We start from the raw sequence: 13,051 nt of genomic DNA, 5'->3' as shown, positions 1-13,051 counted from the left end.
CCAACGGCCCATAGCCTGCTTGTGTAATAGCGATTGGTTTTGAATCCAAATTTTTTTTACCGTTGTAAATCTAACGGTCCAAATCTTTTATCTTCGGAAATCCAACGCATAGAAATAGGCCACATTGCCCCTTTTTTTTCTGCTTTGAGTGCGTTGCAAGAAAGGCCCCCACGTTACTTTTTTGTGCCTCTATCATGCGTGCGTATGCTGCGCACCCCTATCGCAAAAAGAAATATATAAATTAAACATGACTAACGTCAGCATGACATCATGATGACATCAGATCCACTCGAGCGCTAAATTGATTGGGTGGCTAGTTTGGCAAAATTGGGCCCACCAATTGCCTTAATTTTAGAGATGGGATGATGCTTGCTTTTTAAATTTTGGGCAATATTGCCCAATTGCCTTGGCAATTGGGTACAGGGGTGGAACTGCTTTTAGGCAATTTGGGTTTTAGTAAAAATAAAAAAAATAAAAAGAAAAATTTTGAAAACTCACCTATACAAATGAGTTATAAATTGTTAAAATGAGGAAATAAAAAAATAGTAAAATAATAAAAATTTCCCTAATTTACCTTATCCCTTTTGAGTGAAAAACTTTTAGTAAGGCAAATCCTGATGGCAAATTGATACATCAACCATCGAAGTACAAATTTACCTTAAATAATTTGCCTAGTCTCTTGGAGATGTTCGGTAGAGAATACTTGTATTGGTAGGTTCCATCTCTAATAGAAAAACGGTATAATATAGTAAAAAGAAAAGCAAAAGCACAATGTTTATATACAAAAAAGAAATTTTGATACATAGAAAACGAAGCAATCTCATCTGCACGAACAGCTTAATATGATCACTAGATTCAATCCCTAGAAAATCGTCCCTTACAATTAACTAGGCCTTGCTCTTGACACAAACTATACGGTAAATGGAACGTTACTTGACATTCACAAAGTAAAAAATCGAAATTAAAAAAAAAAAAAAAAAAATGAGGAAAAGGATTTGGTTTAGTTGATTACTCATCGTAGAAGGTGTCAACAAACTTGCTCTTGATCCATTTAAAACTGTTGCGGAACGATGACTTGAACTTGCCTTCTGTGGCATACATGTTGTAAGATGCCACCCTCTTCCTTCTCTCCAGCTCTGGATTGCCAGATGTTGAAGACAAGTCATCAGCCTTGCCGTAGCTGACAGGACCATTGAAGCTATATGATTTCGACCGGTCCTCAAATCCAAGTTGGACCTCCTTGTAGTTGCTCGAGTAGCACCCGGAAAATGATTTGCTCTTCTCCATTAAAGAACGGACTTGCTCAGGGAGAGGGAGATCTTACAAGAGTACCTTTTCAAGTTGCAAATACATATGCAGCATGAGAAACTCAAAATATATAACATATGTGCCAAGTGCGGTATGTATGGGCTATGACATGCCTTACTTTGATAATTAAAGAATTGAATATTGTGCGCAGGACAAAATATGGTGGTGGACAATTAAGAATATTACAGGAGCTAATTTCTTACATAATATATTACGGAATATTCCATAATATTACAAGCATCGAGCATTATACATCCATGAAGAAAAACGAAATTTGGATGCCTTAACTTGTATATTGCTTCCGATAAGAAAAAAATTATAGATTCTGTGTTTGTACTGTGCATATAGCTATTCGAAAATCGAAGGTTGCAATTAATAATTCACAAAAAGAAAGCAACAATTACTCTTAGTGGAGAAGTTTGGCAATACCATAGTTGGAGTAGGTACTCTGCTCATGGAGTGAAATGGAATCATGAGAGAGGGCACACTGGTGGACCTCCTCCTACTATTCAATAGATTAAAGCCACTTGTGATGTGTCATTTGGGTATCAATTAATGGTGGGGACAAACAAGTGTGATTGTGGCCTGGTGGAGGTTTGAACCCACAAGACTTTTGGAAAGAAGCTCAATGGCACCATAATTTTCATAGAGGTGGAGAAGCCCACACGGGCCATTTTCATTTTAGAATATTCTCAATTGACTTAGGGTTAAAAAAACACTTTCGATCCTCAAAGGTCGCATGGTCAGTAACAACGAAGTAAATAGCCGCATTTCAATTTTGAGTTTGACATTGAATGGTTTTCTAGAGTTGGTACTAAATTAAACTGACTGGTAAATACAGTATGCAACTTGTAATTGATCCGAAAAGAACATTTTGCTAAAAGAAATGGCTCCGCTGCAGAATAAATTGTAAATAAAGAGGCAGCATATGCGTACCTTATTTTGCCCAGATAAATGATATTCAATGCCGGAAAAAATCAGCACCATCCTCGACATCATCAGTTTTGATGCACCCACTTTGTGCCATAAGTATTCTGTACACTCTCTTGGAACAAACCTCACCTAATCTTCTGTCATCACCAAGTAAACCTTCTGTTGTCAAGTCCTTGAGCAGAAATTCCTTTTCATGAACCTATACATAGAAGTAATTAGAACTGAAAATATTCATTGTTCGACGTAGGGAGTACACTGAGTCAACAAGCTGAAAGGCCACACTCAGGAAAAAATACAAGACAAAACAATGTTGAGTTCTGCCTTGATATTAGCTACGTGCGTACTGAATTGCTGATCGATGTAAGCATGCCTTGTGAAGTATGGGATATATCATATATGTAAACAAATATCAATCTTGTAATGATAACAATTAACTTTGCATACTTAACCTCCAAGTTGTTGTCTCTACAAACTCTATCAAAGCCATTTTTTTCCTTTTTTGTTTTAAGAGACAACAAAAAAAATGATTTTCACAATGACATAGAAATGACCATTCAATAATCGAAAGGGCTTTCCATATGTAAGCCTATGATAAAATTATATTGTACGTTGAAATCTCATGGTTGTATTACAGTTAATTCTCAAGCAATCACAATGAAAAAACGTATTGCTCCGTTGTCATATTTCAGAAACCGAAACCATACAAGGCTCTCAAGGAAACATAATAATCATTCATTTTATAAGAAATACATGCTTGGCTTAAGTGTAGCAATGGCCCCTGAACTTGTAGACGAGTTACATTTTAGTTCCTCAACTAGCTCCAGGAGTCCTACTCTGCCTAATGACATATAACTCCTTCCGTTAATCCTTTAGTTTTTCTTATAAAATATGGGGACAAATGAGTAATTTCACCTCACATTGTAAACCAATCAATACACTAGAGAAAAATCAGTAAACCAATCAATACACTCGAGAAAAATCAGTCAACCCTTAGCTCGAACTTTTCCCTTCCCCATCCCAATCAAGAATAATTATCCTAAAAGGAACGTTCCTGGAATGTTTTGACAAAAGATGTCCCCAGAGACATAAGTAGTCTAACTCTGTCACAAAATTTTCCCTCCATCCTCCTTGCCCAAATTTCTCTCACCTAGTTAAACCTAAAGTTAGCCCAAATCCTTTTAAATCTGTTTGGTAAATGAGAGGATGGTGACTTTTAGTTCCTTTACACAATGTTTCGATTAGGGACTTTACCCTCCATTTGGATGAAGGAAATAAACATGGAATCTCGACAAAACTCAAAAAATTTAACAGACATACCCATTTCCCTCTTTTGATTCATAATCAGATAGATTTAGAAGTTTTGTGTGGAAAGAAAAAAAGAAACTTGGAATTCGAAAGTAATAAATCTCAACTTTAAGATCCATATAAACAATTGTCATTTATAATTCCACAAGGTTAGAGAACCCATACATGCTCCCCACCATCGCTGCAGCCACCAACCCTGCAACTATCATTCGGTCTCGGTCCCCACCACCACCTCTACTACCACCAAACTTCTGTGACCATCATCCGCACTCCCGGGGACGCCGCCACCACCACAGTACTACCACCATTAGTCCATGACCATCACCTACACTCCCACCCCACTCGTTGGCACCACCACCTCTTGTTTTCCTACTACCACCATTACCTGCACTGCCACCACTAAACCCACCAGCACATTTTCCAACTCTCTTTTATTAATTGGCATATTTAATTTTTGTATTTAAGTAAGAAACTTTACAAATTCGAGGAAATTAAATGCCCTACAAGGGACACTACCAATGAACTACTCAAGCACTACAAGCTGTTGAGAAAATCGCGTTTAAGAATGGGAAAAATAGAACAAACTCCGGAAATTGAAAACAAATAACCAAGATAAATAACACCAAGAATTTACGTGGTTCGGCAAAATGTGCCTACGGGACAGCAACAACAATCTTTCATTATATCAATAATGAGTACAACCAATAATCTTGCCAAAGCTCTAGAACTAGGAATTGACGAAAAACTTGAAAGAACTAGAACAAGAAATACACTATCTCTTTTCTTTTCTCTCGCACATACTTTACAATATTCTCTCACTCTAATCCCTTGAGTGGTGTACAATTTATTGTTTTGCTCCCTTCTCAAAACTAGTACAATAGTCCCTTTATATAGACATAATAAAGGTCTTCTTCAATAAGGATTACTAATCCTAATTGGAATCTAGTTATGAATCCTTCTCCAATTGAGAAACTAACTCCAATTGGGAAAACAACTCCAATTGGGAAAACAATTAAATCCTCTAAGACTATAATTCCTTATAGACGTAGGACAACTTATCATGGGTTGGAAAAAACCCAACACAAGCTACTACCAAAACATTAGAAATGCACCACTAAGATACTAAACAAAGGACTTCCAAAACACCTATCAAAGAGTCACTCGAAAGTTCTCTCACATATATTACGTTTAGTCATTTTTATGTCGCTCTGTCTAATTTTGGTAGTGCATTCCTAACAAATTTAGCCTCAATTCTAAGAAACATTAAAGTACCTAACAAATCTAAGGTTTAGAAATTGGAAGTTTCATTATAATGTATTGCATTTGTTAATATCTCGGTTTCCAAACACAGACTAGTGAAATGTAACCCAAGATTACAGATGTTATCTTCCAAACAAGTCCTTAGGGCTCCTATACAACGGAAAGGATGAGCTATGTTCAAACTTTAACTTGTTACTACTGTATTGGTCTACAAATTTTTACAACTTTACTTCTCTGTTAATAGGAAATAAAATCTCATTAAGAGAGCAATAGTGCAAACAATGGACAAGATATCCACTGGAGCAAAGAACTAAATATTTCTAAAACAGCATCAAAATTTTAAAAACAACAGAGAACCAGCTAAGAAACCAAAAACTCAACAAACTCCAATCCAAGTTGAAAAAAAAAATGTTGTAAAGAAATAAGTATCCTTACACTCCAAATAGACCGAAGCACATACATCAAAACACTTAAAGAGAAAGAGGCATATTTCACTTACTGATATATTTGGGTCCATGTAAACACTCAAAAGAGATTTCATGGTAGGGTACTTCTTCCATATAGCAATAGCAAATCGCGGTTGTACCTTAGGGATAGCTACCAAAGCTTTTAACCTGGACGAATTAAAATAATTAGTAACAAAAATAAAATGCTCACAAATAAAATTGATACAAATATGAAAAACATACAAATCAAATTAATCTGTACAGAGAAGGTTTAGTTGATAACTAATAGAAGAAAAAGAGCACGTGAAACTATTTCAAACTGGTGTTTGAGAGCTTTATTTAAATAAGACTTATTCAAAGGCATAAATTCCAGAATCTGGTTTTAGTTTGGAAGTCCATGGTCCAATTCTGTGGGGCAATTGTTGGAGGGCTTGAAGGAAGGCAGATTGTCCCAACCAACTAGACAATTAGGTTGCAGGTACTTCTGTATTCTCTCCACTTTAATCGTACATGGTTCTTGTTGTCCTTTCTGTCCTAGAGTGCTGGGAACAATGAAAGGTCTATTTGACGGTGCTTTTAGAAGCACTAAATGCACTTCCACAAACCAAATGCATCTTTGGCAGCGTTTGATAGTACAGTTAATAAGTGCTTTCAACTACTTCTTGAGGAAGCAATTGAATTTTCAAAACAATAATAATAATTAACAAATCTCTTATGAGCATAAGTGTTTCGTGTAGAAGCACTCCAAAACAGGCCCTACGCAGTTCAGAGTTGAGACCCCTAAAAATAAGCTTCATCTTATCACTGGTTACTACTTTCATCATAGGAAGCCGCAGCTTATTATTTCTTTTCACAATCCATCCTTCTCTGAATCTGCTATCTTTTTATATTCTAATTCTAGTATAATGATCAGTTTATTAATATCATGTTACTCACCATGGGCTCTTTTTAATTGAAGTTCGGTCAATGCAGTCCTTAGGGACAAGGGATCCATTAGCATTTACATCCAGTCGCGTTAACTTCTTTCTGTAAATTCATACAAGATGCAGAATCAGAATATTGATCAGTTAAAATGTGAAAATGCAAAGGCAAAGCGAATTTGCCTATTTAACAAGGAAATGAAAAATGCATCAAGTGATAATACAATCATTTTCTACGTAATTAAGGGCTCGTTTGGATGGTAGTTTAAGAGAGGTAAAGCGCTTCTTAATGAGTAAAAGCACTACATTTTGAAATTGATATTGTGGAATTAATCCTCAACAATTAGTGCGAATTCATTGACAAAATCCACTTGCAAAAGTTCCAGAGAAATTAATATTTCAATGGAATTGAAGAAGGCCACATGAAAAATGGAAAACCATTAGAAGAAATTGAAGAAAGATTGCCTAGATTCACTATGGGTGGTGCAAGACTGGTTATTGGGGAGAAGAGGAAGATATATGGTTGTTTATTTGCTTTTTGATTAATTGTATATATTTTAAGTATATTTATTGGACAAAAAATTACATTGCAATTTGCAGCAGCACATTTGGAAGGGGAGGAAAAAATTGGATCTGTTGCTTTAGTTTTCTGCTGGAGGTTGGTGTTCAAAGTTCAAACAGAGACAAGTTATAAAACATTTGCACACTAAATCAGAAACCTTGATCTTTTCAAAAAAATCAGAAACCTCAAAGATTTACATCGACCTTTCTCATGTTTTTCAAATGAACAGTGCATATCATTATGATATGAGATGAAGTTGATGCACATCTGGTACGCAGGAGAAACAGGAGCTCCTTGGAAAATACTGTCCTTAACTTATCACCATACTTTAGTATCAAAAGCACTTTTGTGCAATGTAGAAGCACCTATTTAGTTGCTTGCCAAACAACACACTGCTTTTTTGTAGAAGCCTAAAAAAAAAGTGCTAGTGAGAAAAAGCGCTTTACAGCACATCCAAACAAGCCCTAAAAATAGAGCGAAAAACAAGTGATAAGTTGGAACATGAGTGAAGCTCTGTGATCCTTGGACAGAATTTTTTTTAGAGGAGATGAGTGTGTATAATTAATGTATAATGCATTTAGAAAATCTTGAGACCAGAAAACTTGTATTTGATGGGAAATAGATTTTAACAGCAAACTGCAACAAGGTTCTGAGTTCAGTAGAAAAGTAAAAGCATCAAATACCTAAATTGGCAAGATGACAGGCTGCATGTTAAACCAACAACATGTTCAGCAAGTTCAGCCTCGTCTGCGCACTGCCTGGAGTGTACTTTATAAAAATTAGTGGTCAATTTTGCCAGCACCTGTTAGAAAGGAAAAGAGGTCAAAATACTATGAATTTAAAGATTCACTGTCAGAAAGTATTAATGTCTTGTAAACCCAAGTCTTAGTATTCCAACCTCCTCAACAGGTGGGCGTCTCCAGCTATTATGAATTGTTGGGTTCTTGTACAGTTCTTGTTCCCTAACATTGTAAGAAAGGAAAAAACTCAATGTGATGCAGCATTATGCACGAATCCAAGAAGTAAAAATTATTGTAAGGTGGAGAATAGCTATTGCAACTGCCATGCCATCACAAACAGTAAATTTTATAGATCACAATTAAAAAACAGTAAATTTTATAGATCAAAAATAAAAAAAGACATAAGATCTAACAAAATCTTACAAAATATTGTTGCATGCTTCTCACAAACAAATTTTAAGAATTTCTATGGATAACACAAATGAAGACATGTTAATAAAGCTAAACATTCTATACTTTGTTTAAAAGTACACCAATCTGAATGGAAACACAAAATAAATTAGAGTAACTTTTTTTAACATCACAAGTTGTTTTGTTGATGTGATATTTAACAGGTAATCATAATAAAATGATGATACTCAACAAGGATATAAGCTCTCTCCAGTTGAAAAGAAGAAAGCAAAGCATATCCTTTCTGATAATCTGTTCTTTACTTAACAATTGCTCCTATTTGAATAGAATGCCAATTACTTACTGAAAGGGATAAGAACACTTCAGACGCATAATCAACTATGTTGAGCTACCATCCAATTGATTAGTGAACTCAAGTTTACCACTTTTGTGTTTCTTCTCTTAGAAAAATAAAACAAAAACAGTCCATGTCTGTAACCTTTCATTTAATACGATGTAGAAATCAGCGTCCAAGTTATAATATGGTTTCTGTACTCCACTGAATTTTGCATGTTCTAATGAATTAATAACCAAATAGATAATGAGAAAGAAAAACAAATAAGTATGCTCACAGGGCAGGGCACTGGCCAAGGGAAAGCAACAGTATACAACATTAGTTAATCATCCATTGACTAATTATCTAAATCACATTCACCGTTCATTTTTATTTTCATTTTTCGATACATGAAAATTTCAGTGCAATATCTTTAGCTAGGTAAAATTCTAATACAAGATACAGTACATATTATTAGCAATCTCCCACCTTTTCTTAATGTATGCCATCAACCTGTTTGTAAGACAACACACTGTATAAGATGGATATCGACTTCGAACACTAAGAACATGATCCAAAAGAGATTCATTGATGACAACATTACAAAATTCTTCAGCTTCATACACGAGCAACATGTATTGAATTTCTGTTTCTTTGGGCGAAAGCTGCAATTAGATATTGAGGTTAATAGATGTATAATATTATGCTAATACATGGACGAAGTGGATGCATAAAAAAATAAATTCTAATTCCTTTATTTAGTGCAAAAAATAATATTTTATCATAAACTTTAACAAGAAGTGTAAAGGCATCCTCTGAATAATTAATCTGAGAGGCAGGAAGCTCATGAAATCCTTAAATGATCTTGACCTAGCCACACACATAACCCATGAAGATGCAACACAACAGTAGTCAATCCTTATATCATAGACCTTTGGTAGCGACTCATGAGTCTTCCAGCAATACACAATATAACACCCACAATTATCCTTTAATGATGTGGTTTCTATTTTTATACAATAATTGAATTGGCCTAATTTTATGATCCATTAAGCTACAAAGGCTAATAATGTTGAACCACACAGAAGTTATTCGAAGAAAAATTCCAGCTAGTTTTGCTATTATGAAACCCACTAGAGTCCGAGATGATATGATAACACTACGACTAATACGACAGCTTATTACCTGTGAAAGATGTTCTGGAACAGTCATGGTCCAGACAATTGATCTTTCAATTGGATTTGATGTTATACGATATGTTAACCCTTTTTCAGCAAACCTTGTAAGCAAATTTCCTACAAAAAAGTTTAAAAATGTATCAGCTACCAGATATAAAAGCACAGACAAAGTACTTCAGCAGAAACGAGGAATGACACCAGACCTCCAACTGACCCCAACTCCACCACTTTAGAATCAATCTCAGCCACGATGGATTTTAAGGCAAACTTCCCTTTTTCCCACTTCTGCTTTTCTTTTTGGATTTTTTTCATCTCTGCTGCCTCAGCTTTCAGAGCTTCTTTCTGCAACTTCTCTTTCTGTTTTTCATGGATATCCATCAGCTTATAGTTCTGTTAGAAAAAATCAAGTTCAAATCATAATAACTTACTAGCTTCTTGAGCTTCTTTTCCTCCATTAAGCGTGTCCGTTCCTCTTTTGCCAGCTTCTTTCTTTCTGTTGCTTCTTTTGTTGTATTTTCATTATCAGTAACAACTTTAGTTTTTCTTCTCGGTTTTGTAATGTTGCCCTTCTGATCCATTATATTTTCTTGCTCAGGATAATCAAGTACCTGATCTCGGCATGTCATTACATTGAGGATAAATACCTAATTGAAGGTGTGAAATAGCAGCAAAGAAGTGAAACACCTTCATATAAAATAAGAAATTCAAAAAAGTGAACCTTTTGTTAGGTTTTGGCTCGTCATTTAGTGTCCTCGGGGAAAAAAAAGGTGCACCGATTCTTCTCCTAAAAGGGCTAGGAAAGAATCTTAGTTTCCTTATTCAATTTAGATTAGAGATCCTAGAAGTCTATTTGGACTAGGAAAGGAAGTCTAATTTCCTATTCCACTTAGAATAGGAATTATAATCTGTAAAGGACATGTAAACTGCACCCTATGCCTATAAATAGGGTGCGGCAAGGCTTAAATTTCAAAGAGAAAAACTGTGACAGCCGAGACAAGTGTGAGAGATTAGTTCTAGGGTTTGCAAAAGTTCTGTAATCTCACAACTGGACGTAGGCAAAAGTTCTGCCGAACCGGTATAAGTCTTGTGTGTTTTCTAGTTTTCTCTATTTTGCTAAGTTTTAGTCTATTGCCATTGGTTTCATTAAAGAACAAAGTCTAGTGGGCGTTTTTCAACACCTTTATGGCTGGTCATGGAGATTCTACACACATAATAATTGGATTCAGAGAGCACATCCCACTCAAAAGAAGAGATTTGAAACACATCCAGTCTCTGATTAGAAGATAACTGGACTAATATCTTATAATGTGAATTGTCATCCATTGGAAACTGCATGATTAAACTTTCACCATTCCTATCTGAAATGTCTTCCTCGATCAGTTTTTTTATCCAAATCAGAAATTCATCAAGTTTCTGATTGAAAGATAAATAAGTACTCTAGTAATGTCTCATGTTTATTATTAGGTGTTACTTCATAGAACTTTTCGTCATCTTTCCTAACATGGGACTTTACTCACTTCACTTCCTACAAGCCTTGTACCATTTGGAACCATGTATTGTCTAAATTCTGGAAAATATAATGCCTCACACAGAGATTATACCCAAAAAACAAAAAAAACATGAGTAACAAGAGGCAAGTCTCCGACCAAACAAACATAATTATTAAACAAGAAAGGTGAGGCTGTCAATTGCACAAACAGAAATTATAACATCTGACCTTAATTAGGAACATAAGGCAAAGGTGTTGCTGACTCCACAACCGTTTAATAATCTTTAGGGAATAAAAGTTACCACAATGCATCAGGTCAAAATACCTGATCAATATCATCTTCCAAAGTTGGTTGTGAAGAATTCCCCTCAGACATATGTGCTAGATCATCTCCTGATAAGAATGTAAATAGGTGTCAATATTAGAAGGAAAGCATCTTCCAGAGAGTGGAATTATTTTGTTGAATATTTTCACACTCAAAACCAATAAATAAAGGCCATCCCTCGAGCCTGATCAAAGGAACTCCAGATACAACATTAACATACCAAGAGGACATGTGGACTCGACAAAACTAAACCTCCAATCTAAGTCCTCCACCACACCAAAACCACTAGTGACCAATTCATTCTCTTTCTCCTTTTGCTTTCCACGACCACTTTCAGGTTCATTATCAGATTCCAAACATATCAATCCATTAACACCTGAATGAAAACAAAAGACCAGTGAAGTCAACGTGTATCGGTATGAAAAGGAAAAGTCTAATATTGACAAGCAAATAAAGATTTCAACATTAATACTCAAACCTTCAGCAACCAAAGTGAGGAATCACAAAACAAGCGACATATTTCACAAAATCCACAAAACCCTTTCAACATTAATCCTCACGCAGTTCCTCCAAACTGCCAAAACCCTTTCTCTCTGACACGAAATCCCTAAAATCCAAGTCCACTTGGTCATAAGCTTTTCTGGCCAAAACACTTCTTTCTAACCATCTTTTGAAACAGTTTTATATTGCGCTAAAACTCGAGGATTCACCATCAAGCATTAGGACTTAATTCCAGCATTTTCAGAGAAACAGAACTCAAAACTAATTCCAATTGATCCGAACAGAACAGTAAAACGCACCAATTACTTGAAGCAAAACAGTAAAAAAACTAATTCAAAAATAAAATTATCACAAGAAGCAATGGATAAGGAATTATATTAAACAAAAAGCAAAGTAAGCATTTCCAATAGCAAGAAATCAACCAACCAGAGAAGTTGTGAACGGAGTCTGAAACCCTAGATTGGAAGTCAGAAGGGGCTTTCGTGCATTTCACAATTGCGAGATCAGACATGGGGGTCTCCGGGACGAAGATAGGCGTGGAGGTGGGGCGGGGCTTCTGTGGGGTTGGGTCGTCGTCGAGGACGAGAACCGTAGGGTTTGGGTTCGGGTTCGGGTTTGGGTTTGGATTTAGGTCTGGTTCAGTTCGGCGTTTCTTACAGTGGAACAGTTGGAATGGGGATGAATCTTCTTCGTCGGAGAGGACGATTGGCTCCGACATGGTGATCGGAAATGAACGAAGTGCGGAAACCCAGTCGGAGTCGACTCCCAACGAGACAGTGAGGTCGGGTTTTGGTTACGCCGCCTCTGCTTCAAATAAGCGCGGGATTGTCTTCCTGAAATCAACACAGTTCTTTTTTTTTTTTTTTTTTTTTTTTTTTTTTTGGAGCAAGTCTCAAAATTTGGCTTTCTATTCCACCCCCAAAACACTGCAACTCTTGGGTCAAAATGAGGTTATGTGTTTAAAATTTATAAATTGGACAAATTCCGACTAGAATTTGGGCTAAGATTACTGATGTGTGGCCCACATGTGAGAGTGGAAATCCAGCGTTGAAGCCCAAACGCCCAGAATTTACTAGCGCACGTGTCAGGCGCTGCAGCAGGCCAACCTCACCCACATGGGCTTGTCACCCACTTGTCTATTGTAATAATGATCCCAACGGCTCTTTTTTCTAATCCTACGGCCACAATTTAAATGGGTCATTGGTTATCCAATGGTCCACATCTAATTTATTTAATTTTTAGTTTTATATTTATAAATTTGTTTGAATCCAACAGATGAAATCTAATGTGATCAAATCTAATGGTATAAAAAAGATCTAACAGTCCAAAATTATATCCAATGGCTAAAATTATTTAAAAT

At 35.9% G+C, this 13,051-nt stretch overlaps 1 protein-coding gene across 1 annotated transcript; it reads right to left on the bottom strand.

The window, feature by feature from the left end:
• Positions 1-562: 562 nt before the first annotated feature.
• LOC137747421 (crossover junction endonuclease EME1B-like) lies at positions 563-12,492 on the bottom strand. The gene is made up of 13 exons (XM_068487525.1): positions 12,118-12,492; positions 11,411-11,566; positions 11,191-11,258; positions 9,805-9,984; positions 9,580-9,733; positions 9,384-9,493; positions 8,688-8,863; positions 7,633-7,696; positions 7,418-7,536; positions 6,189-6,278; positions 5,306-5,420; positions 2,245-2,440; positions 563-1,332 (listed from the first exon to the last, which is right to left on the bottom strand). The coding sequence occupies exons 1-12, from the start codon at positions 12,407-12,409 to the stop codon at positions 2,270-2,272; spliced, it is 1,695 nt and encodes a 564-aa protein (XP_068343626.1). The 5' UTR covers positions 12,410-12,492; the 3' UTR covers positions 563-1,332; positions 2,245-2,269.
• Between the last annotated feature and the right edge of the window lie 559 nt (positions 12,493-13,051).

Source organism: Pyrus communis, chromosome 1 (genome assembly GCF_963583255.1).
Source record: "Pyrus communis chromosome 1, drPyrComm1.1, whole genome shotgun sequence".
NCBI classification, from domain to species: Eukaryota; Viridiplantae; Streptophyta; class Magnoliopsida; order Rosales; family Rosaceae; genus Pyrus; species Pyrus communis.
Note: the sequence above shows the minus strand (reverse complement) of the source record. Positions and strands in the feature narration are given on the sequence as shown.

What these genes read in the sequence shown, in the direction of transcription:
- LOC137747421 (XM_068487525.1), bottom strand. Translation starts at nt 12,409, where the DNA reads ATGTCGGAGCCAATCGTCCTCTCCGACGAAGAAGATTCATCCCCATTC. An exon ending in ATGGCATACATTAAGAAAAG is followed by an intron (nt 7,697 to 8,687) that starts GTGGGAGATTGC and finishes TTACAATGTTAG; the next exon opens with GGAACAAGAACTGTACAAGA. An exon ending in ACATGGACCCAAATATATCA is followed by an intron (nt 2,441 to 5,305) that starts GTAAGTGAAATA and finishes TTCTATGTATAG; the next exon opens with GTTCATGAAAAGGAATTTCT.